Source organism: Terrapene carolina, unplaced genomic scaffold (genome assembly GCF_002925995.2).
Source record: "Terrapene carolina triunguis isolate 2854851 unplaced genomic scaffold, T_m_triunguis-2.0 Scaffold192, whole genome shotgun sequence".
Lineage (NCBI taxonomy): Eukaryota > Metazoa > Chordata > Testudines > Emydidae > Terrapene > Terrapene triunguis.
The window spans coordinates 1,706,504-1,731,835 of NW_020664543.1; the positions used below are offsets into that span (position 1 = coordinate 1,706,504).

The 25,332-nt window shown below is 51.8% G+C and overlaps 1 protein-coding gene across 1 annotated transcript; it reads right to left on the reverse strand.

Annotated features, from left to right (window-relative positions):
• Positions 1–18,762: 18,762 nt before the first annotated feature.
• Positions 18,763–25,029, reverse strand: CBX4 (chromobox 4). The gene is made up of 5 exons (XM_024205917.1): positions 24,897–25,029; positions 24,731–24,774; positions 23,826–23,891; positions 22,033–22,099; positions 18,763–21,041 (listed from the first exon to the last, which is right to left on the reverse strand). The coding sequence occupies exons 1-5, from the start codon at positions 24,963–24,965 to the stop codon at positions 19,707–19,709; spliced, it is 1,581 nt and encodes a 526-aa protein (XP_024061685.1). The 5' UTR covers positions 24,966–25,029; the 3' UTR covers positions 18,763–19,706.
• Positions 25,030–25,332: the final 303 nt, after the last annotated feature.

The following is a 25,332-nucleotide window of genomic DNA, read 5'->3' on the forward strand; positions in this document are numbered from 1 at the left end:
ATGTAGACCCGGGTTTCCCAACACGACAGCCGGCTGCGCTGGGCCCTGGCACGGCCCGAGCGCCCCTCTCCTTCCCTCCCCTCCTCCACCCCCGGCGCTTTTCTCCCCGCTCCCTGGCCTGCGAGACACGCCGCGCAGCGCGCTGGCGGGGCCTGGCTCGGAGCGCAATGAACGCCCCACTAAATGCAACCCAGTAGCCGCCTTCGGGGAGAAGCAGCCCGCTGCGGTTGCTTTCAAAGCGGGACACGAGTCTCGCTGCCTCTGCCCCCCAAGGGGGTGGGGCTGTTTGCAGACTCACCCCGACCCTGCGCAATCCGGACTCGCTGGAAGTGGGGCAGTTCCCCCCCCCCAGCGTAGGGGCTGCGCGCCGGCTTTGCCCCCCGCCCCCCGTTACAATGTAGGTCACTAGAGGAGATTTGCGCGTTCGGAATCACAGCGACCCTGGCTGGGACCAGCCCGGAGCCCGGCTCCCGAGGCCCCTGGCTCCGCGTTGGTGGCACTGCGCGAGCCCAGCTCCGGCCTGGGGGCCGTTTTCTGCCCGTAGGCAGACAGCTGTCAGGGGAGCCAGGCCGCGAGCGGGGGCTGGGGGGAGGCTGATGCTCGCTGCTCCCCTAGGTGTTCTCCGCTATCTCCGCGGCTGGGCGCGCAGCGCTGTGTCCGGCGCAGCAGGGGCCTGTGCGCCAAGCAGCGACCCGGTTTACTTCAAATACCCACGCCCGGCCCGGCGGCGAGGGGCGCCCATGGACCCTGTGCAAGCGGCGCTGAGTCCCTTGCCCGCCTGGTGCGCACTAGCAAGGGCCGGCCCGGGACTGGGGGGCTCGGCTCTCGAACTCGGGGCTCGAACCCGCGGCCCCGACCTGTTTGCGCGTTTTGTTTTGTTTCCTTTAGCATCCTGCGGCTCAGGCTGGATCCCTCCCCGCGCTGGGGTGGTAAACGGGCAACAGACACCTAGACCCGCCTGCGCCGGGTTTGTATCCAGAGATGGACCCGCGCGAGAGGACCTGGTTCCCGACATGTACTCCCCCCCCCGTACAGCACACATGTCCCTGCCCTACATGCGTGTAGTGTGGAGAATAACCCGTGTGTTACAGTGTGTGTGTGTGTGTACACACCATTCAGGTCTGTACACACCCCCTCTGCTTCCTTCCAGCCCCTTCCAACATTGCCATATACGGGCAGCAATTACCTGCTCTCCTCTTTTTAGCTGTTGACATCAGCCCGCAGAGCGAAGGCTTGACCCGGCTCCGAAATCTCTTCCCTTGACCTGTTCAGTCCTCCCGGCAGAGGTGCTGGAACTGGGGGGGCTGGGTGGCTGCCGCACCCCCTGGCTTGACGTTCCATCATAGACAGGGTTTACAGTTTGGGTCAATGCTCCCAGCTCCCCCCCCCCCTACAAATTGTTCCAGCGCCCCTGGTCCCGGGGGAAACACCAGCCCCTGAGAGGCTCCCAGGGGTTATTCGTTCTTCCTAGCTCAGATAACGCACAACCCCAGCGGATTCCTCCTCCAGAGGCAGGAGCACAAATCGTTCGCTTGCGGGTGGGGCTGGCTGGTTCGGACCCGGAGGGGACCGGCGTCCCGTGGAGCGGGTCAGCGGGGCTGGGAGTCCTAGCCAGCAGGTTGGCTGGTCTGAGCTCCCGCCGGGCTGGGGTCGCTCCCGGGAACCCGCAGGCGGGCTCGGAGCCGAATTTTCGTTGTCTTTCGTGTGCATTTTCCCGGAGAGCTCCTTTGAGAGCCGACCCGGTCCCCAAACCCCGATCCCACCCGGTGGCTTGGGTCCGCGGTCCCCTCCCTGCTCCGGCGCCTTCCGCAGTTCCTCGTGGTCTTTTCCACCCGACTTTGAAATAAATCGATATCGAATCGCCCCTGCGCTGAGCAAATAGCAGCAACGAACAGCGATTATTGATCAGCCCTGGCCGGAGCTGGGCGGCGGGGACCGGCTCTGTCCTAAAGCCAGGCAGCTCTTCGGAGGCGTCAAATCTGGTCCTCGCTGGGGACCCCCTGACCCAGGCACTGCCCGACGCGCAGACACTCCCGGGTCCCCAGGAGATATCTGGGCTTGGGCCATGGTGCAGCACCTGCCCCTCACCTCCACCCGAGCCCCGCGGGACAGGCTCCTGTCACTGGTCTTATTGGTGGGGACACGCTCCGGGCACGTGGGGGGTTAGCGCCTCTCCCCCCAGGACCCAGGGTCCCCATCCATGCGCGGGAATCATCCACCCCGCCACCTGCGGACCCGAGCGAGGAGCCGGGCAGGGGCACCGGGGCGGGAGACAGGTAAAGCTGCCGGAGTGACCCCCGCCCCCAGGGCGGGCTCTGCCCACGCCCCGGGGCTCCAGCAGCCCCGCTGGGCCCGCGCCCCCCGGCTCGCTGCGGGGCTGGGACAGGTCGGGGCCGGGGGCCGGGGGCTGGGCTGTGTTCTTGCTGAGCGCACACATGGCAGGATTCAGCTGGATCAGCCAGGCAGCCATTTTCTGCAGCTGCCTCGAGAACAGAGCCCCGCAGAGGCAGCGAGGGCAGAGGCGGGGAGGCGGCCCCGGGGGGCCCCTGCTGCCTTGGGGGCCGGCCGCGTGCCAGGGGGGCCCGCCCCTCCCCGCCGGGCAGAGGGAGCAGGGGGTGCTCCGCGTGGCTGCCGGGGCAATCCCACCTTTTCCCCGCCATTTTGTACCGCGCTGGCGTCCCCCCAAAGCGGAGACAAAGCCGGAGCCTTGGGAACGGGGCCCCTCGTGTGCGGGGGGCGCCCGCCTGCCACCCCCAATGGCGCGGGGAGCCGCCCCCCGGGACCTGCCGCGTCTCCTTCCCGCCTGCTCTTGCAGGGGGTCCGGTGCCCTGCCCGGGTTGTGTCCCGGTCGGGGGGCTGGGGAGCTGCCTCGGGCCCCAGGACGGGTCTGAAGGGCCAGGCGCAGTCCCAGGCGCCCCCTGCTCCTCAGGGCACCCCCCGCCGCGGGCTGGGCTGGGCTGGGGAGCCGGCTCTTGCTGGCGGGCAGGTGCCCTTGGGAGCAGACACCAACCACCAGCCCCGCACCGCGGCTCTGCCACAAACGCAGCCTGCGTGGAGCTTCCTTCCGTGGGCCGGCCCCAGGCGTCCTGGCACCGGGGAAACACACGGGACCCTGGGCCATTCGTGCCGCCCAGCCTGGCCTCGCCTCGCCTCCTGCCCGGAGCAGCTGTGAGCCCCGGGTTGGGTTGGCCTAGGCCGTGCTGGGGTGGCAGCAAACCCGGCCCTGCTAGAACCGCGGGTTCTCGTCTCCCTGCCCCCCAGCCCCCAGCTCCAGCCCCCGTGCGCTGGGGTCCATCTCCCCGAGCCAACGAACACACGTGGTGGTTCTGTCCCACCCCTCGGAGAGGGGACGCTGCTGGGCGCATCCCCTGGGACCCGCGCTGCCCCGCAGCGAGTCATCGCCCACCCGCGATGGCCCGGCGCGGGGAGTGCACCCCGAGTGGCCGGGCCCGCCTCCCACCCCCTCTAGCCCCCCGGCAAAGGCAGGGAAGGCGCCGGCGGGGTCTCCAAGGGCCACGGTCGGGTCCGTTGGAAGCGCGTTGCTGCGAGGGGCTGGGCGCGTGGAGCTGAGGCCGCAGCCCCCTCCCTGGAAGCAATAACCCCCCCCCGCCTCTTCGCACCGGACATCTCTGTGCCAGCCAGGTGCCCAGCGCCCCCCCCCCCCGGCCAGTCCCAGCGCAGCGGGCTGGGCTCTGGGCACAGAAGGAGGCGAGCCATGCCTTGGCTAGGCCGGGGGCCGCGGCGAGTGGGGCTCGGTGTTCTCTGTCTCCAGGAAATGAAAACAATGATTTACAAATCCAGTCTGGGGGGCGCGGGGCTCTTCAGTTCCCAGTGTGCGCAAGGCCGGCCCTGCTGCCCCGCAGGTTCCCACGCTCCCAGCCCGCCAGGGAGGGACTTGAACCCAGGGTGGATTTCCCTGATGATCCAGCCCCATTGCTTCTCCCCTCAGCCCCGCTCCGGCCGCACGGCGCAGGGATGGGTGAGGGGCTTGTTGGCATGAGACGGTGCTAGCGCGGGCCAGGCTTGAGCCTGGGTCGGCTTTAGCGTAGCTCCTATTTCCGGACAAATAGGCAACAAATACAGGCGCTAGACGCGGCTGGAAGTAAGTGGCTGCGAGGCATCTTCTCAATCTGTTGCATTAAACGTGGCCAGAGAGACAGAGGCAGGGGCAGTAAATGGCACCTGATCGGGCAGGCGATTGTGTGTGAACGGAATGTTCTGGAGCCAACAGCCAGGCTTTGTGCATGGTGCAAGACGCGCCCGGTTCATCCAGAACAGAACCGGGGAACACGGGACTGAGGTGCGTTTGCGAGTTTTCTCAATAACCTCCGGGTCCCGATCGCAGGTGGAAGGAGGAAGAAAGGAATGGGGGGGGGGGTTCCTGTCATGCTGCATTGCAGGTCTGAGCGCAGAGCAGAGCCCAGAGGGGGGCATGGCAAAGCGGGGGAAGTCCTGCAATGCAGGTCTGAGTTGGGCAACAGAGCACGTGGAAGGAGATGGAGAAGCAGGCGCCCCTGTAAATGCTGCAGGGCTGAGCGGGGGTGCTGCGAGGCTAAGCCGCGCAGAATAGAGCCAGTCAGAACCTCGGATGGACTCTTCTCTTGCTACGTTTCTCCCTTCTGCTCTCTTTCGTTTTTCTTCCGGTATTTGTATGAACTCTCCTTTTCCCACTTAAACAGGGTGATCTTTTCTTGGTGATTAGGCCAGTCCTGCTGCTCAACTCCTGGGCATGCCACTTGGAGAGCAGCTGCTGCAGACACCTCACCTAAGCTCTACAGTTCTCCATGTTTGCAGTGTTTGGGTACATCCCCTTCCAGACTGTTCGATCTTTTACAAATGTCTCTCTCCTTCGGGTGAGATAGTCAATAGGAGGACCGCTGAAAACATTTTGCTACAGCACCAGACATTCCTTTTAAATGTTTGACATATATTCATTATCCAGTTAGAATTTGTGCTATCCTGTTCTGCACACATTGTATTGTTACAGCTCATTACACCAGGCACAGGGGAAAATGCAAGGCAGTGAAGGCCTATTGTTTGCAAAAGGATATAAAGTACCTATACGGGTTATATCTATGGCTGTGTTCCTAAGTAGAAGATTTTGTGTGGGTGGCCAGAGGCACATAGACCCCCCTGCACCAGTGGGAAATACAACCACCAGCAGGTTATTCATACAACTTTACTAACAGCTACTCCAGGGAGAGCCAATCTAGGAATAATGGAATTTAGACACAGCAACATGTGACATGCTACAACTGAGTAAGCAGGTGACCTTAATATCGTATCCCTTGTCTTTCCTAACCCCATCTCTGAATTGGTTTTTCCAGTTGCTTCTTAATGTTTGTCCTGTCAAGTGCCTCCCACACTTTTGGGTGTTCTACAAGCAATAAGACTGGGGGTGCTCTGAGGAATTCCCTTGGCCCTTCTGATGTTGTGTAAATATAAAGGTCTATTAATTGCCACCTGCAACAGCAATCTCCTCCTCCTCTGGCCTCTTTGCTTAACCTCCCTCTTCCAGTCTCTACTAAATGCTGCAGAAAGCAGCCTCTTCCTATTGTCAGTCTCTGGATCCCATCACTCACGCCCCTCTCTGGATCCCTACTCTCTTGGTTTCCATATCAAGTCCAGGCATCTCCTACCCACCTCCCATACTCTGACCATGCCTGGCTCCCAGTGCCCTCTACTTCCTTCTTCTCACCCTCCTGATGCCTGGGCTTCACCAAGGCCAGGCTCCATATCGCCCCATTGGTCTCTTTCTCCCACCACTCTTACCTCCACACCAATCTCCTGCCTCTCACCTTGTGTGTCAGACAAACACCTGTTTTACCCTTCCAATTCTTCCTTCAAACAGATGTCTCCTGCAATGTTAATCTACCAAAAGAGAAAACTTAATGTAACCGCCCTGCCCTGCCCCTCCCTCTCCTGGGGAAAGGAGACAGGAACCATTTTCCAGGATGATTTTGCATTTGGTAACTATTGATCAGTGCTTAGATTCTATAGTGATTGGTACCTTAAGACTTGCTAAAATGGCTAGGCCAGCTCCTGATAATCTGTGCATTGCATGTCTGAAAGGCACCTCTTGTCTTATTTGTACTGTAAACTCACTGGGGCATGGGTTGGCCATGTCTACAAGGCTCAGCATCATGGCAGAGTTCTCCCCTTTTTTCTCATGACACCGGCACAAACATCCCTCTAACACTAATGGAGTTACACTCATAGATGGGAGACAGGATTTTATTTTCATCACCAGGGTGAGTCATTTCTGGTTGAACAAGCCCAACCCAAATGTAACTCTACTTCACATTGCAAATTGGGCCAAGCTTTGGTGTCATCCTAATGAAGCTAATCCCCCAATATATCAGCCATAAATCTGCCTTCCCATCGCTCACTCGCTGGCATGACCAATCCCTGATCTTTAGAAGGATTATGAAATTAGCCAAGTTCACAGAGGAAGTTACAATTCTGCTCTGTGAGTTTAATGTAGTGTTTGTATTTAGTTTGTACATGGATAGAATTTTAATTGGAGTTCTAGGTGGTTTGTTATATTGTGAGGTGACTAGAACACTATGGCAGAGATGGGCACTATACATTTTGTTTATTCTGTATTTTATTCTGTAATATACTTGTACATACTGCCAATATAGATATTATAGTGTGAGCATCGGCTGCTGCTATACTTAAGGTTGCGTAATGGTTTTCGTTCTAATCCCCTGTTTTCAGTTGCTCATAACTTTCTGACATCTTCACCTTGTGGGTTGAATTTTCCCAAGCAGCGATACACATGTCCTGCCTGCAGTGATAGCGAGTGCTACTCTCTGTCTGCCAGACAAATGTAATTGATAAAAAAAGTACATAGTAAAAATTTCTTATAGAAGCTACTACATACATATAGAGTATACCGAATACCAGTGAAAAGCTACCTGCACATTTTGGACACCTAACTTCACAGCTATGTTAGCTGTAGTTGACTGCCTTGATCCCTGAATTGACCCTAAGTAAGTATACACTGTGTATAGGTGCAGCTAAATTATACTCCTACCTCAGTCATTGAAGGTCACCTAATGAAAGCTGTGCTTCCAATCACATATATAGTGCGTGGCTGCTGTTGAAATTATTAGAAGATAAAATAATTTATCCTAAAAAGATTCTAAATCAGTAAAGATGCACTGAGCCAGAATGACAAGGAAAATAGTATAAGCACATAAAAGAATGGAAAAATTATTACAAGAGTCATAGCTTTTAAGCCCAGAAGGGACCATTACGATCATCTTGTCTGACCCCCTGCATAACCTAAGCCATTCACCCAGTGAATTTTCTCATCTAGCCCAATAACTTGTGGTTGACTTACAGCAGATCTTTTATCAACACATCCAGTCTTGATTTAAAGACTCCAGACAATGGAGCCTTTACCACCACACCCTTTGGAAATTTGTTCCAGTCATTGATTTCCCTCTGTTAAAAATGGCACCTTATTTCCAGTTCAAATTTTGCTCACTTCAGCATCTAGACCAGTGATTCTCAACTGATTTACCACTGTGGGCCACACATGCAGCTCTCTCTGTGGTACATGGGCCACATCCACACAATATATGTACTACCTGTATGGCCCTGAGGATGTCACATGAGCCGCAGCTGTGTGCTGACTGGGTCACAAGCAGCCTGCAGGCTGTGGGTTGAGAACCACTGATCTAGATACATGGTATGCCTTTGGCTGCTAAACTAAAGAGCCATGCGTAGATTATTATAGACTGATCAACCCAATCTGTTAACCTTCTCCTAGTAGGTTGATATTTAGTTTTTCATTGTAAGGTGGGTTTTCCAGACCTCAAAGTCATTCTTGCAGCTCTTCATTGAATTCTAATTTTTCAGTTATACTCTCAATAGTTTATAATCTCTCCTCCTCATTATTTAGCATGCTTCCGAATCTTAGGATCATCTGCAAACTCTATCAGCAATGACTTACACTAAGCAATGTGTCTGTGATGTTGTACAATTTCTTAAATAACATGTGGTTATGTACTTAAAGAGAGTATATGCACAAGGGAGCAGAGCATGTGTATACTCTGGGCTGTTTATGTCACAAGAAAAAAAGCAGGCTTAAATTACTAGTCAGAAATCAGAAAAGAAAATGTCCTGGTTTAGATTTATTTGCTAAAGGCTAGGCCAAAAGATGAGAAAGAAAAGCCAGCCCTATTCCAATGCTGGTCCCTTCTGAGCCTTTGTTGCTGAACCACAGAAAGTGGTTTGCAGTATAAACTGTGACACTGTCCCATGTTAGGTATCTTCTTGTTGGTTTTCTCTAGACTGCATCTGGCTAAGTGTTATTTTCATGCCCTGAGAGTTAAAGAGTAGCTAAGTTCAGAGGCTTAGAATCAAACACTCTAGAAAGGGGGGGGTCTGTTTCAGGTTTCAGGGTAGTTAAATGAACAGCAATAGGAAACCAGATACCATGGAGTGAGTGAAGAATTCTTTTTAAAGTAAATGGAAGAGGAAACCTAGGGAGGGTCCTTCCCACCTGGCTAAGGTTCAGATGGTTCAGGGTCACTTTGAGCCATTAAACTCATGATGATAAGATAGCCTTTCAGCAGCTCTTTGGGGAGATTATGGCATCTACAGAACTGGCAGGTCTTCTCTTTGCATAAACCAAAGTGAGTCTAATTATTTGATCTACAGCTGGCAGCTTGGTATGCATGAAAAGAAACAGATAAGAGAAGGGAAGCCATCATGGCTGCAGCTATACTACACATATAGCAAGGATAATAATGGAATAAATTCCTGCGGTCAGAATTATTCCCTTGTATTTGCATGCACAGACCTTGCTTCACTCAACAGAGAATGTGTGGGTGCATTCAAGGGCAGAATTTGGTCCTTTCTTTCTAAAGCTCTGGGAAACTGCTGACCCATGTGATAAATTGCATTTATTTTGCACTTTTGACTGCTTCACTGGCCCTGTGCTCCCTAATCTATCTCTGACAGGATTACCTCCAACATCCCAACTTCTGGGCAGCTTTCAAATGGTTGATCATTGTTTTTTTAATTAAAAGAACCTGCCACCTCATTCTCTCCACCCCCTGTGTAAGTGTTTTTCTCTCAAATTACTTTGACTGTAAATACAGGATAGGCAATGTTCAGTCCTGAATCACTGAACATTAAGGTGTGTTATCTTGTAACCCATCAGAGATGGAAAACATGCTTCCCACCCTTGGAAAGTTGAAAAATATAGACTTACTTCAAACAAGCCTAATTAATTGCTAGCCCTAGGAGGTCATGAAATACTAGACCCTAAACTCATGAGATCCTGGTATATAGAAAAGCTATTTTAAAGATTTTTTTTTTAGCTTGATAAGACCTATTTTTGTTCTTCCTAACAGTACTGTCCTAGGTCTACACATAGTAACCTGGCTTTGCAAGTAGAGGAGTATGAAAAATAGCCCTACAACCTAATGTAGTCTAGCCCATGCAGAAATAGCAAGTAGGATACCCTCCCCCAATCTATTAATTCTCTGAGCTGCATGGTTACCTTCTTATAGTAGCTTATTTCCCAGCATGCATTCTGGGGATTGGACCCTTAAATATGGCAGAGGCAAGCAGCTGCAGCCCTAAACTGGCCATTTTGTATCTGGTTACTGCTTACGGCACGTTCCTCTCCTCTAGCTAGCAAGTATCCTCCCTTACTGCTCAGTTTGTCCTTCTCTTGTTTCCGTAGAAGATGGCATGTTCTCACAAGCACCAATAACAATCCAAAGACTGTATTCTCTTTAAAATATGTGGCATAACCATAAGACATGTGGTGGTAGAAAGAGTATATTGATACTTATTTGGGATGAGTTATATGGCTCACTGGGGGATTTCCTCACTTATGAATGAATGCAACAATTAAGTCTTGTATCACAATATATCATCACGCCATCTCTTTCCCTAATATAGAGCATGTCTGCATAATAGATTCATTATCAGTCACTAGCAGCAGCCAACTTGAAGGAGATGCTGAGTTCCACTTTCCATTTTAGTTCCTTCGTTCTCTGTTGCTCATAACTTTCATATACCAGTTCCTTGTGGGCTGAATTTTGCTATGTTTAGTCTCAGTTGAGAAGTGAACTTTTATTTTTAAACTTTGAGTCATATTAGTTCTTCTATTATTGAGTTTTGTAAACGGGGAACTAGTTAATTCCTGGCCCTGTGCTCCAGGTGAAGGGTTGCGAGGGGATAACCCCAAAATGGCTGAAGCTGGAAGTCCCAAGCATCAGCCACAACCCTGCAAACAGCCCCATGGGGGTTCAGGGATCTCCCAATTTGGAGCCAGCTGCAGAATCTGGGCTTTGAGGGGTTTTGCAGCCATCACTGACCAACAATCCAAATGTGAAGCAAATGTATTCAGTGATTTGGAAGTTATGGGGCCCTAGGGTCCAAAGCTGCCCCATTCCCTGGGAGAAGGATTGGGCCTTATGAGATGGGGTTTTACACATGCATAGTTATGTCTATGTTTTTGACATTTTTAAATGTATTTTTAACCCCAGAATTAAGGATGATGACTTCTCAATGGAGGTGGTCTATGGCTTGTTTACAGCTGGGTTTTGTACTGGTATAATTAACTTGATTGCGGGGGAGGGGTGACCAGTACAAGCAGTTATACTGGTATAAAAGTGCCTTATGGTAGGATAGCTTAATTCCGTCCCTGTACAGCAATAAGCTATACCCACAGAAGCCCACTTACACTGCTATAACTCTGTCCATACTGTCAAGTATCAGAGGGGTAGCCGTGTTAGTCTGGATCTGTAAAAAGCAACAGAGAGTCCTGTGGCACCTTATAGACTAACAGATGTATTGGAGCATAAGCTTTCGTGGGTGAATGCTGCATCCGACGAAGTGGGTATTCACCCACGAAAGCTTATGTTTCAATACATCTGTTAGTCTTAAAGGTGCCACAGGACCCTCTGTTGCTCTGTCCATACTAGGACACACTGTAGCATTAGAGTTACAGTAGTACACCTTTTGGGTGTAGACAAGGCCTCAGTTCATTCCTCCTCAGAACTCAAAGGAGCTGTGGTTTGCACTGAATTGGCCAAAGGGTGCAGTGTGATTGAGTAGCACTTTTCTTTCTCCTCCATCCCCTTTTTTACCCCCTCTTGGAAATCAAGGCAATGAAATTAAATGCCTGGTACTAGCAAGATGCAGGATTAAAGCCATGAAGTGAAGCACTTTAAAGTTAGGACATCTTGAAATTCAAGGTTTCTCCCTCTGGCTCCCAGGGCTACTGTTGTCCCTGCCTGTTTGTTTGGCTAAATAGAAACCTTAGTGTTTGTTCAACCCACACCAGGGTGCACATGCTCCGATTGTCCACGCTGAGAAATGGTTTCTTAAGCAGGGGCCTGACAATTGTGTAGTTGAGGGATGCTGGTCTCTTGACCTCCTGAAGGGAGGCACTGACAGCACCTGCCCAGAGCAGTGTCTGAGCCCCGCACTGCGCTCACAGAGAGGAGAGCTCCCATGTGCTAGGTGCTGTGCAAGCCAACAGAGAGCAACAGTCCTTACTCCAAATTACTTACAATCCAAACAGATACAGGAGAACGGAAGTAGCCTTACCCAGTGACAGATGGGAAACTGAGGCACCAACTCAGTGACTTACCCCAGGTCAGGGGTTCTCAGCCTTTTTCTTTCTGAGCCCTCTCCCCCCAGCATGCTATAAAACCTCCACGGCCCACCTGTGTCACAACTGATTTTCTGCATATAAAAGCCAGGGCCAGCATTAGGGGCGTAGCAAACAGAGAAACTGCTGGGGGCCCCCATGAAGCTAAGCTGCTCAGGCTTCGGCTTCAGCCCCAGGTGGTGGGGCTTCAGCTTTCGGCCCTGGGCCCCAGCGAGTCTAATGCTGGCCCTGCTTGACAGACCCCCTGAAACCTGCTCGTGGCCTCCCCCGGTTGAGAACCACTGCCCCAGGTCACAAAGAAACAGGAGTCGAACCCAGATTTCCTGAGTGCGACAAAATCATCCTTCCTCCCATTGTAAATCAGGACTAGCTTCAGTGAAGTCTGGGGACTTATAGTGGGAGAGCAGATTGGGGCCAAAAATCTCCAGTGCCAGCAATGTTGTATCAAGCCTAGTCAAGTGCAGCAGAGAGAATGTGTGAAACGCTCTGCCAGGATGGAGCAGGCAAAGTCCCAGTGTGCGGCTTTCGCTGTGCCGGTGTTGCTGAGGGCAGTTTAGGCTGTGACCTTCGATATGGACCCTTCTCTCCCCTCAGGCCAAAATTCAAGCTGAGTGATGCCCTTGCATTTGTCCCTGCCTGACAGATCTGCTATGCGAGAGGCTGTGAAGCTGGTCTGAATCCAAATGATCTTATCTGTGAAATAGATTGAAAACGCCCCTCAGCAAGGAACTCTCAATTGTGTATTTAAGCAGACAGCTCTGCCACATGGAGTGAATGGGGACGATGTGGATGCTGTGGGGAGGAGAAGGAAACCTCCTTTGCTGCCATTACCCGGGCAGAGCCCTTCAAAAAATGTCTCCGGCACAACGGAGCAGGTCCATGGCACTCTAGCCTCTCTCCTTCCTGGTTAATATGCTGGAGCTCATTCAGATGGCAAAGTGCATGGGAAGAAGGCCTTGAGGAACTATGACTGTGTGTTACAGACACAAGAAGCTCTCCAGAAGGCTCAGGAATATGGCCCACTGGCACCTTTACGTCCACCTTAGAGCAGCCTGAAACCTAATCCATTTCTGGGGATGGTGTTGGGCCCTGCAGGAGCAAAAATGAGACCAAAGGCACTTCATGGTCTGACCATGGCCAAGATGCAATAGTGCACTGGGCCAGGCTCTGCCTGGGACAGGCCCGTGGCTGTGATCTCCTGAGTGACCTAGAAGGGTTATTATTAGTGCCAATGCACAGAGCGAAGGTACCCAGAACCCCGGCCTTTCCCTGCCCTTGGAGAACAACGTTTACATTCTACTGAAATCCAATTCAAGTTACAATGTAGTTTGGCTGCTGCTGTGTATGGGGCCACATTCGCTTCTGGAGGAACTCCTGAGCGCCTGACAGATTACAAACTGCAGGTCCTGAAAATATACTACTCTTCCCCTCTGCATCATCCAGGAACATGTTACTTCCTCCTCGGCTGCTCCGAATAGCAAGGGAAGAGTTGAAGCTTATGTACCACATGCCAGTAAAGGGAGGAGAGAGTCCCAGTTCCCCAGATCAAGCAGCCAATCCCCTATCTCACCTTGAAAGTGGCAGCATTGGACAAAAAAGGCTTCTATGTTCTGCCCATGATTTCCCCTTAGGAACTCTGCCACTCCCCTGCTGGGTCACAAAGCATTTTACAACCTATCCACCCCCATCTCCTACAGCAGAGTCTAGATTGCTTTCTCTCTCCCCTACTAGTTTAATGCTTAGCCTCCCCCAAACGCTTGAGGTTTTTTCCTTACTCTGCATATATGACATGTCTCTAATATCTGCCCAAAGGATCCCAACTCACTCTACAAACTTACACTAATATACAAACTCTGTATAGGGATCACTTCATCCGTTACTCAAATGCGGCCACCTCTGGAAAGGGACATGGCAGGTTTTCAACAAGAACAGCAATAGTGCGCAACAGTTTAAAACAGGAAGCGTACCAAATCCTCTTAAAACTACAGAGGGTTGATTTAGCCAGGGATAAAGTAAATACCAGAGACAGAATTTGGCCATGGGAGCAAGATAAGTACTGCAGGCATCTAAGACTAATATGTTCTCAAGGAGGTGGGCAGGGGGGATTGAAAACCAGGGCCAGGAAGTGGATTTACAATTCCTCCCTTCTCCAGACAGTGAAAATCCATTCAGCTGCACAAGTCACTGGTGGTGCATACATTATAAACATAACAATAGACCTTTTAAAAAGACCCAATGTATCTAGACAAATTGTCCTTTAAAATAAACAGGCAACGCTGGCTGCCAAAAAATTCTACCAACCAACCCACCCACCCTTCACCTAAATCACTTTTTCTGAAGGCAAATAGAACAGTAACACTACATCCTGTCCAATATCCCATTTGAGGTTCAGTCTGGTGTGTCAGTGACCACCTCTCTCAATTAAACACCTCAGTAATAGATACATAGGTTTGAAGCACTTCATATAGCAAGACATGGATATAAATAAGTAATTCACATACTAAACAAATAATTTCTTTCCTAGACACTTGGCATAAAGTAAGTGGAGTGCATATCTTCTAACCAGGCACTGCACATCACACCTTTCACTGCACAGGAAGCTGCAGGAGTTACTTTAATAGTTGGACTGTGTTTAATGTAAGAAGTATCTGGCTCTGTGGTTTCCGGGAAATGGTGCCTCAAACAACCACAGCTACTCTGTCAAAAAGACAACAACATTTTGGGTGCTTCTGTCTCAGAGCACTGCACTAAGAGCACAGAGTGCTCCAGGCTCTGAAAGAGCCTTAAATAAGATGCAATTTAGTTTTTAAAAGTCAATAATTGCTTCAGCTAGTTGTATAACTGAACCACCAATAATTTAAAATTAAAACAGGATCTCAAAAGATTCCTCGAGAAGCAGGAAGCTGTCAGCTTGTGCTTGCTGGAGTGGCTCTTAAACTTTCCAGCCGACTGTACCCCTTTCAGGAGTCTGATTTGTCTTGTGTATCCCAAGTTTCACCTCGCTTAAAAATCAGACACAAAAATACAAAAAAAGTGTCAATGCATTATTACTGACAACTCACCTTTTCCTTTTTACCATATAATTACAATAGTTCTATTCCAATGGATTTAGTTTTAGGGCTGTCAATTAATTGCAGTTAACTCACGCGATTAACTCAAATTAATTGCACCATTAAACAATAAAATACCAAGTGAAAATTATTAAATATTTTTGATGCTTTTCTACATTTTCAAATATATTGATTTCTATTACAACACAGAATACAAAGTGTACAGTGCTCACTTTATATTATTTTAATTACAAATATTTGCACTGTAACAATTATAAAAGAAATAGTATTTTTCAGTTCACCTCATACATGTACTGTGGTGCAATCTCTTTATTGTGCAAGTGTAATTTACAAATGTAGATTTTTTTGTTATGTCACTGCACTCAAAAACAAAACAATGTAAAACTTTAGAGCCTACAAGTCCACTCAGTCCTACTTCTTGTTCAGCCAATCGCTAAGATAAACAAGTTTGTTTACATTTTACCAGAGATCCTGCTGCCTGCTTCTTATCTGAAGGGACATATGAATTTTTAGCGCATCTGGCACGTAAATATCTTGCGACGCCAGCTACAACCGTGCCTTGCAAACACCTGTTCTCACTTTCAGGTGACATTGTAACAAGCAGCACCGGGCAGCATTATCTCCTGCAAATTGCAACCAAACTTGTTTGCCTGAGCTTGATTCACTGAAGTAGGATTGAGTGGACTCGTAGACTAAAGTTTTACATTGTTTTATTTTTGAATGCAGTTATTTTTTTGGACATAATTCTACATTTGTAAGTTCAGCTTTCACAATAAAGAGACTGCACTACAGTACTTGTAGTAGGTGACCTGAAAAATACTATTTCTTGGTTTTTACAGTGCAAATATTTGTAATAAAAAAATATAAAGTGAGCACTGTATACACGTTGTATTGTGTTGTAATTGAAATCAATATATTTGAAAATGTAGAAAACATCCAAAAATATTTAAATAAATGGTATTCTTATTGTTTAATCACATGATTAATTACCATTATTTTTTTTAATTGCTTGACAGACCTATTTATTTTATACTTACTTTTCAGTATATAGAGCAGTATAAACAATTCATTCTCTGTATGAAATTTTAGTTTGTAGTGACTTTGCTAGTGCTTTTTATGTAGCCTGTTGTAAAACTAGGCAAATATCTAGATGAGTTGATGCACCCCCTGGAAGACCTGTGCGTACACTCAAGGGCATGCGTACCCCTGGTTGAGAGCCACTGGTTTAGGGGACAGCGTTTGAAGAAGAGGCTACAGCCTTAGTAATTTCAAAAAGGGCATCCCATGTCAGGAATCTGGTTGTTTGCATTAAACCAGGGGTTCTCAACCTTCATTGCAACGAGACCTTCTGACAACAAAAATTACTTCATGACCCCAGGAGGAGGGACCGAAGCCAGAGCCCTGCCGCCCTGGGTGGGATAATCAAAGCCCGAGCTCCACCACCTTGGGTGGGAGGGCCAAAGCCAAAGGGCTTCAGCCCCAGGCAGGGGGCCTGTAACCTGAGCCCCGCTGCCCAGGGCTAAATCCCTCAGGCTTCAGCTTCCACCCCAGTGGTGGGGCTCAGGCTTCAGCCCCGGGCCCCAGAAAGTCTAAGCCAGCCCTGGTGACCCCATTAAAACAGGGTCATGACCCACTTTGGGGTCCCAACCCACAGTTTGAGAACCGCTGCATTAAACCAAAAGGTAAATGAACACATTTGTATTTTCTGCACAAGCTTTGCTAACAGAAAACGCCTGCCTTCAGCCCCCAAGAGCCTCCAGACTCACTCGTGCATTAGTCGGCAAAGCAGCACCTCCTCTTGCCCAGGTCACATTCTGCAGCCTTTGAGGTGTGCTGCTACTTGCATACCAATTTTTGTTTGTGAAAAAGTTATTTTTGCAGACAAGCATTAGCTCACTTTATAAGTGAAATAGGTTATTTTCTCACTGCCAGCACTGCCAACTGCCTGGGGCTCGGCCAGCCAAACTTCATACCAAACCACCCCTAATGAAAGTTTTACAGGCCAAATTGGTTCCCAAATTATATCTGTGCAACCCCAGTGGCTTCAGATTCTACCCTCTGACACCTGTGCAACCCCCATTGCCTTTCATGGCTGAGCAGCTGTAACCAATTGCAATTTAAACAATTCTGTTGCCTTCTAAGATTGACTAGAACCCTGTTAGATCGGAGGAGTCAGTACAGCTAATGGGTGAAAATCATCTTTGATGCTGAATAAACGCAGGCAGCCGGACATTTGAGTAAGATGTGGTGCTTTTCCCCCTCCTCCTTTACATAGTGACTTTGCAAAGCCAGACCCACTGAGCATGTGAACATCCAGAATGCTGCATGTCTAGAGGAACAACAGGCTGCGGTCATGTGTCCTTTATCTCATGCAGGAGTAGAGGCCCAGCTATACTTGGAAACTTACAGAAATAGCCATTCTGGAATAGTTATTTCCATGTAAAACCCTGTGCGGATGCTTTTATTCCAGAATAATTGTTCCTTTCAAAGAGGATTAAGCTAAAATCTGAAAAAGGTTCTCCATTCCAGAAGAACACCCACACAGGGGTTATATTGAACAAGCATTCTGCTGTAACTATTCTAGAATAGCTATTTTATTAATTTCTAGTTAAATAGCATCTCAGAGGGAAATTCCAGCATCATTCAGAAGGATATTAATGGCTGGGATTTAAAAAATAGTTTGCCAATCAGTATTTGCTCTTATTTCCTAGTGTCTATAAATTGTGGCTGTCTCAGAGGATGGGTAACTGAAAATAAAGAACCTTTCTCCTCTAAGATAACAGGCCCAAGTCAGTCCAGATGAGTAGTGGCAAGAAGCAGTTACACTCCATCAGCTGGTCTTGATACAGAAAACTTCAATCTCAGTACCCTTCCTGCTAATCTCAGCAGAGAAATCACCATGCTGATTGAATGACCTCTCTGTCCCTCCAGGTAAAAACTAAAGAACATTGATGGAGTGTAGTTTATGGAAGCTTTGAGTTAGCTCTCATGTAACTTAGGTGCATTTTATGCAATCAACCAAAAAGTCTGCTATTTCCAGGCTCTAGGCACAGGTACATATAAATCAAACTAAAATGACAATTTCACCTACAAAATCTCCTCCAAAACAGCTGAAGCAATGAAAGCCTAAGTGGATATAGAGGATATCAACAGGGTGCTTTTTACGAGCACAAAATTCAAAGGAAAAATTGTTAGATTATTTCTAATACTTCTAAATAGATTTTATGACTATTAATGGCTGGTGGAATGGAAGCTTTACCTGCTCCATGGACTGGTGATATATTGCAATTACAACAAGTGTCAAAATATTTTCAAAATCATCCTGCTGTAAGCTTTTTAAAGTGTTACCACTTTGCAATACTCAGTAGAATCCAGTGACTGTAAAGTGAGTTCAAAACCTCGCAAACTTAGTTTAACTTTTTAGATCCACACTATTTGGGCAATTCTGCATAATGAAGTGACAGAACTTAGGTTACAGCATCCAGTCGTGATCTGCCTTTATGGACATCATTTGACAATTACAGGAGAAGGTTGGCTGAGCCATCTTATAGGATTCCTGGTTTTTAGAAGCTGTGGATCACCTGCCTTCTCAAAAACAAGGCCCCTGCAAGGTGCCTTGATTTGGGCACCCATCATCACTATTTGCTTTTGAAAATGGAGGCCCGTAGTTTTAAACAGCTGGGAAAAGCAAGGTGGCCTTCTGCATGCGTAGGGGTTACACGAAGCACAGGCAGAAGGCTGGCATGGAGGGAAGACAATTTCCATTGCCTTAGTGCTGTTTTGTTTTCTCAACAGATCAAGAAAACAAAAGTAGGAGCTTATTGTACATCTTAGGCAACAAGTACTCTCAACTCTACCTTCTTACTAGCAGAAATATTCTATATGGCTTCAATCTTGCCTAGATATTTAAGAAAACTCTACCTCCGTTCTTGCTTTAAATTGACAATACCTGTTTGGGGAAACCCAGTCATGTAAATTCACACCCACAGAGGTCTTTGCAGTACTGTGTATAAGCAGTAACAAATGCACTCCAACTTCCAGTAGTTTTTGTAAAGGTTTATAGTCCTTTGCAATGATTGCATGATACATTTTCTTCCCCCACAATACAGTCCTTAAACCAGGAAGTGCCACTGGCAGCTTAGGCCCCACCTTCTAACAGCTGGTCTTTGCAATCAGATCTATGCTAGCTGCAGAACATCAAATGCACTTTCAACATCTCCATTTAATATTTACATTCAAGCAATTAATAATAGGAAGCTTATGGTTTAGACATTTCTAGTAGCAGCAGTTTCTATAATAGCTTGTTTAGCTTTAGATAATGAACTTATTTTTTTCACATAGAAACAACACATGTACAGTATCAAAAAATATATACCAGGGAATGGTCCTGCAGCTCATGAAGACAGGTCAAAGGAATGAGACTAACAAATGCTGAATGGTTAAAAAGAACAGAAAATATTTGTTTGATATAGTTTATAAGGGGATCTAGGGACTCCATAAATCTAGGATTTATATTTCATTATATAAATACCTACAAATAAATATATTAGCATGGCCAGAGAGGGACCAGCTTTCAGCTCAAACAATACATTTCAATAACACCACGTACAAACGGGGGCAAGAATCACTCGACAAGTTAGCACTGTTAAAATATAATACTATGTAACTCTGTGAGTAACTGGCCGGCCCCATCCTCGTGTGTCCTGATACCTGCAAGTCCTGGGCACGCCCTGGGACTGCAGCGATGGAGCAGCAGTAGAGGATACCCCCAGCATAGCAGGGGTAGAGTCACTGTGTCCCGCCCACCCCTCCTCTTGGGCAGGGAGGCATCTGGTGGGATCCTCCCTGCATGAGTGCTGCAGTCACCATGGTGGGGAGGGGAGGGAGATGGGTGTCAGGGCAGTGACAATACCTTAGAGGGGGTCGAGGGGCAGGCAGCTCCAGGATAGAGTCAGGGTCCCTCCCCAGGGGGAGCAGCCTCTGCCCCTTCACACTGTCACATACTCCTTGAAGGTCACGGTCAGGCAGTTCGCGGTCACATCCGTGATAATTATATTTCCAAAGAAGGGCTTGAACTCCTGCAGGGGCTCTGCCTCTCCCTCCCCGTCCGCCTCCTGCTGCTGCTGCTGCGGCTCAACTGCCGGCTTCTCTGTCAGCACCAGCGGCACCTCTGGCTTCACCTGCGCCACAGCCAGCTCACCCTCACCCCGGGGCTTGACACAGCGCAAGTCTATGGGCTCGTCCAGGTCCGAATCCAGCAGGATGACCTCTGGCTGGGAGGTGGCTGGAAGAGGGTGCTCGGGCCTCTCTGGTGCTTGGGGGCTCAGGCAGGTGGGGGCGCTGATGCTCCGTGAGGTGAGGCGCTTCTTGCCTGGCTCCCTCTCCTCATGCGGCTCAGAGAGGCAGCGCTTCCTGGAGCCCGGGCTGGAGAGATTCAGTCCCATGGGGGCAGGGCTGTGCTCCCGGCTGGGATCCAGGGACCAGGGCATAAGGTTGGGCTTGGTGGTGAGCTGCAGGGGCTGCTCAGAGGGAGGAGGTGCTTCCTTGGCAGGGGGAATCTTTCTGGGGCTCCTTCCGAGCTCTGTGAGGGGTTGGCTCCCCTCAAGTCCAGCTTTGCTCTTGTGGTCAGTGCCTGCCACCCTCTCCTCCCCATGCTTTCGCCAGGCCTCCTGCTTTTCCTCCCCGCCTTTCCTGGGAGTCCTCTCCTCAGTGGTCCGCTTCCTGGGCGGTTCCCCAGACTTGATCTTCACGGCCTGCATGCCATTCTCCATGTACTTGCTCATGACGATCACAATGCGCCCGTTCTTGTTCTTATTCTTGACAATCTTCATTTTGCCCCCAATGCCGTTGCTGGTCACGCCATCCCGGGAAGGCGGCCCAGTGCCACTAGACAGGTTCTTCTCTGCTCCATTCTTTCCCTCTGTAGCCAGGTTCTTTACTGGGCTCAGCAGGCTCTTGGCTGGGCTGTGAGCCCATTTGTCTGGATGGGTGACCAAGGGGCTTTTGCTGTGGTCCAAGCAGGCCTGGCTCTGTGGCTCCTTGCTGCTGGGCTGGTAGTGGGGCTCGTACATCTTGGGGTCAGGCTGGTAGTGGTGGTGCTTCTTGCTGTTCAGCTGGTAGTAATACTTCCCTTTGCTGTGTGGCTGGTGCTTCATGCTGCTCTCCTTCCCATTGGGCTGGTACTGGTGGTGCTTCTTGCTGTTGAGTTCGTATTGATGCTGCTGGCTCTTGCCAGAAGAGTTCAGCTCCAGCTTCGGCCTGTTGTCCACAGCAGGGTCCTGTAGTCCAGTGAGGACATTGGAGCGCCGTGCGAACGAAGGGAGCTGCAACACAAAGTCAGCAGGTTTAGCAAGAGCCCATCAAGGGGCTGCTTCAGTCAAGAGATCAGCACTTCTGCAGGAGTCCATGCAACAATCTTATGCACACACAGTAAAACGGAGCAGTCACAGCAGCCGGCAGGAAGGGACACTATAGGCCTGAACATAAAAAGCGGTGGCCTGTTCCGGACCTAAAGGCTCCATGTTGTTTGAGATTAATTAGAGGCAGTAAAAAGTATCCTTCCATCAACTGTCCCTATTAGGCAAGGGTAAATCGTAGGTGAAATACACCCAAGGAAAGAGTACAGATTGCTGAGGAGAGGGGCAGCTAAAAATGCAAACAGCGTCATCACAGCTTAAGAAAGCACTGTGTGTACAGCCACCTTCTTCTTGCCAAAGCAAGTCTTCAGCAAGGCTTGGCATGTAACAGCACCGCATGTTACTGCCACCTTCCGTCACATGGGGCAGAAGCTAAGTTTATAACCAGAGACAGATACATACAAATACAATGACGAGATGGGGAATGAGATCTGCCAGGAAAGAAATACCCAGGAACTCCCCTGCAAGGTAGCCACCAGGAAGCGTCTTCCTGCAGCAATGGGCTCCTTCCTTCTCTTCACGGTTTCTGGGGCTTGTCCCAATTTATGCTCATTGTTACACTGAGATATTGTGCATGTTTGATTGAATGATGAAGTCAGATTTGGGATTGGGGGAGTGGTTGGTTGTGGAGAGGAGTGGGAGGGGCTTCATCTGGCATTTAAAATTAACAAGGGATTTGTATTTACACACGGATCCTGAGCATGATGAAACCAGATGAAATTCTCCTCCCTGGAGACGGGAGGAAACAAGGGAGTTTATATTAAAAACAAAACGAAGTGGCTTTAATCAGTCTATTTGGAAAGATCGCCATTTAGAGATTGCATTTACTTTCCGGAGTGTGAATATTCCTAAAAATGGCTTTCCTTAGGGAAAAAACATTGTGGCTCATTGAATTCACCTGAACGACCAGCGGCTTCGGTTTTGGTCCTCGTTTGCGGTATCCCATCAGCTGCTCCTGCCGCTCCCTGCAGGAACATAAAAATCAATCGCGATGCAATTACTTTCCTACAGCACGCTGGAGAATTGGGGGGGGGGATCGTTAATTCTCGGTACACATCACTTAGATAGAGGCACATTACAATAAAGAACAGGGGGCCGATAGTGTGTAAAGCAAAGACGTGAGCTGCTGAGGCTTGTAGGGGAACTTTTCCGCGAGCCAGCAGGACTGGTTTGTCCTGGGAACAGCCAGCAAGATGCCCCGTCTCCCTCACGCACACACTACAGACCTCCCAGAAAAAACCAAACAAGCCACAGCGAATTCCTCGCTGCGGATCCACATCCGGGGGGGCTCGCTGAGGTTCGGCAGCCAAGCGCAGCTCACACAAAAAGCAAACGGGATTTCCAGCGGAGGATGCAGCCCAGTTGCCCTCACGCTGTGACAACGGCATCTTATGCAATAGCTGGCCACAAACTCGAGCGCTGGGCAGAGGCAGCGGCAGGGAGCCGGGGCCGGAGCCCCCCTGGCCGGCCGGGCGAGGTGTGCGCGGCATGTGCCGCCCGGGACCCGCGCGGCAGCGGCGAGGCTAATGATCTCATTAGGATTCACAGGACGAGCCCCGCCAGCCGTCACTCAGAATCGCTGCCTTAAAGGCCAATGTCTCCGCGGGGGGAGGGGCCGCTGGGGCTGAACCAGCCAATTGCAGAGGGGGAGGCCGGGGCAAGCCCCTGGCCGGGGCCCGTCCCCACTAGAGCGCCGGGCTCCGCGGGGCCTGGCCGGATCCTGGGCAGTGCCAGCATCGCTCGCTGCCCGCCCGGGCGGGGGCCTCAAGGTGACTAGCCCCCCGACCCGTGCGCCGGGGGGGCCGTGGGAGCGGGCCCTGCGCACTGCCCCGCTAGCCAGCGGCCGGGGAAGGGCCGGGAGCGGCTCGCCCGCCCGCCCGCGGCTGCAGGGCTGCAGTCAGCGCATCTGCTCCGCGCCAGTGCGCCCGGCGGTGCCTGGGCCGCGGAGCCGTGAACTCCCTCGGCAGCGCCTAGCACTCGCCCAGGCGGGGTCGCTCCGGAGCCGGGGAGAGACGCTTTCCTGGCGCTAGCCGCCTGCCTGCCGCGGGCTCGAGTCTACAGTTTGCGCCAAAACACCGCAGGAAATAATGCGCCAAACGCGAGCGGGGAGCAGCAGCGCCGCCGCCTCCACGCGGGGGCGTCCAGTCCCCCCAGGCAGGCGAGCGAGCGAGCGGGGGGAGCTGCAGGGACAGGCTGGGGCCGTTAGCCGAGGGTCATGCACCCTGCACCCAGCTGCTCTCCGGGCAGCTCGCGAGCTTGTCCCTTGGAAATTGCAATCTCCGTCCCGGAGAGGGCCGGTTCTCCCATCGCCCCGCTACTGCACACGCGACACCCCCTGCCCTGTCCCCGCAGCCGAAATGCCCGGAGCCCGCCCGCCAACCTGCGGCCCCGAAGGGGTTAAGTGAAGTTCCGTGACGCATTCACAATTGCACAATGCCAGCTCGCTGCGAGCTGCGCTCCGGCTCGGCTCTGCAAGGGGGCCGGGGCCGCCAGTGCCCAGCTCGGCGCAGGGCATTCCGCCTGCAAGGCCCGGCCCCCGCGCCACCCGGGCTGCCTGAGTCCTCCCCCACTAAACCCAGGCCAGGCAGGAAAGTGGCCCCACTGCCACCCGCGAGCTCCAGCAGCGCCGCCTGGGATCTGCGCCTGCCTCCCCCGCGGCAGGCCGGGTCCGCGCAGGAGCGCAGCGCTCACCTGTTCTGGAACGCGATCAGCAGCCGGGGGTCCAGGATGTTTTCCTCCGGTTCCCACGTGTTATATCTTGCAAGGGGGAGAAGAAGCTCCACTGAGCAACAGACCGGGTTCCCCCTCCCCCCGAAGAGAGACGGGGGGTGGGGTCTCCCCTCGCCGGAGAGCTGCCAGGGGCCATCTTACAGGTTAGGCACATTGAATCCACGCGCACCTGGACCCACTGCGGAGGGCGCAGTTCGAACTCCAGCTCCCCGGAGAGGGGGAGGGGCGGGGGTGTTTATTTAGCGCAGTTGTTATTCCCGAAGAATTCTAAGCATGCCAGGATGCGATCTCCCAAAGCCCCGGTCCGAGCCCCACTGACACCCGTGGGGCGGATCAGGGTCTAAGCAGCAGAGTCCAAACCCCAGAGCCAATGCCAGCCCCTCCCTGCAAGACACTGTCATGCAAACCCCAACTACTCCGCCACCCGCAAACATCTCCTTCTCTTCGGTGCTCAGAGGCAGGGTTTGCCTCCCCCCCGCCCCGTGGCAGCGCCCCGGTGGCAGCCCCCTGCCCCCTCCTCGGCCAGGATCGGGGGCTTAGGACCGGCGGGGCGTTTTATTTCGTGTTTTAAATTATTCCCCCCCCCCCCGGCTCGGTTCTGCAATATGGAGCCTGGCTCCCGAGGAGGGAAAGGGGGAAGGAGCCATTTTCTGCTGCACATCAGTCACCGTCTGCCTCTCTCTCCCTCCCCTTGCTTCTGCCGGGCTCCCCGGTCCCCTCTGGCCTCTCCCCAGCCTCTTTTGGAGCATGCATTGGCGGTGGCATTTCCCGGCGCAGAAAGCATCGGGGGGGGGGGGGGCTCTCTGCAGCTCGGGCTGGGCCGGGGATCCTGCTCCTGCAGCCCAGCTCCCCGCCTGGGTACTTACTTGGGGGACCAGCCTCTCCATTTCACCAGGTACTCGACTCTGCCCTGGGGGGGAGGGAAAAGGGAAAGCGTCAGCTGCAGCCCCGCTGCCTCGGCGGAGCCCCGACCTCCCTCCCGCCCTCCCGCACCCCCCGACTCCCCGCTTGCAGCCTCGCGCTCCGCCTCACCTTGCGGATCCGCTTCTTCTCGATGCTCTCCACGGCGAAGACGTGCTCCCCCACCGCGGGCAGCTCCATGCTGGGGAGGGTCCGAGCGCCCGGGCTCGCCGCACTCCGCCTCCTGCGCCCGCAGACACTGAGCTCCAGCCGCCGCTGCACCGCAACTCATGCAAATCCCGGCCGGAGACGTCAGGCGGGCGGGGCCTCCCCGGCCCGGGCTGTCCGTCAAGGGGAGTCGGGGCGCGCGGATTGGCGCAGATCTGCCGGGGAGCGCGAGGGGGAGGAGACTGAGAAAGGGGCGGGGCCAGGGGTGGGGGGGGGAGCTGGGGGCTGTTGCGCCGCGGGCGGGGGCAGCGCAGCGCAGCCACGGCGCAGAGCCCCTGCCGGTAACGCGGAGCAGCGCTCAGCCAGGGGCCCCGTGTCCCGCCGGCTCCGCGCAGCGCTT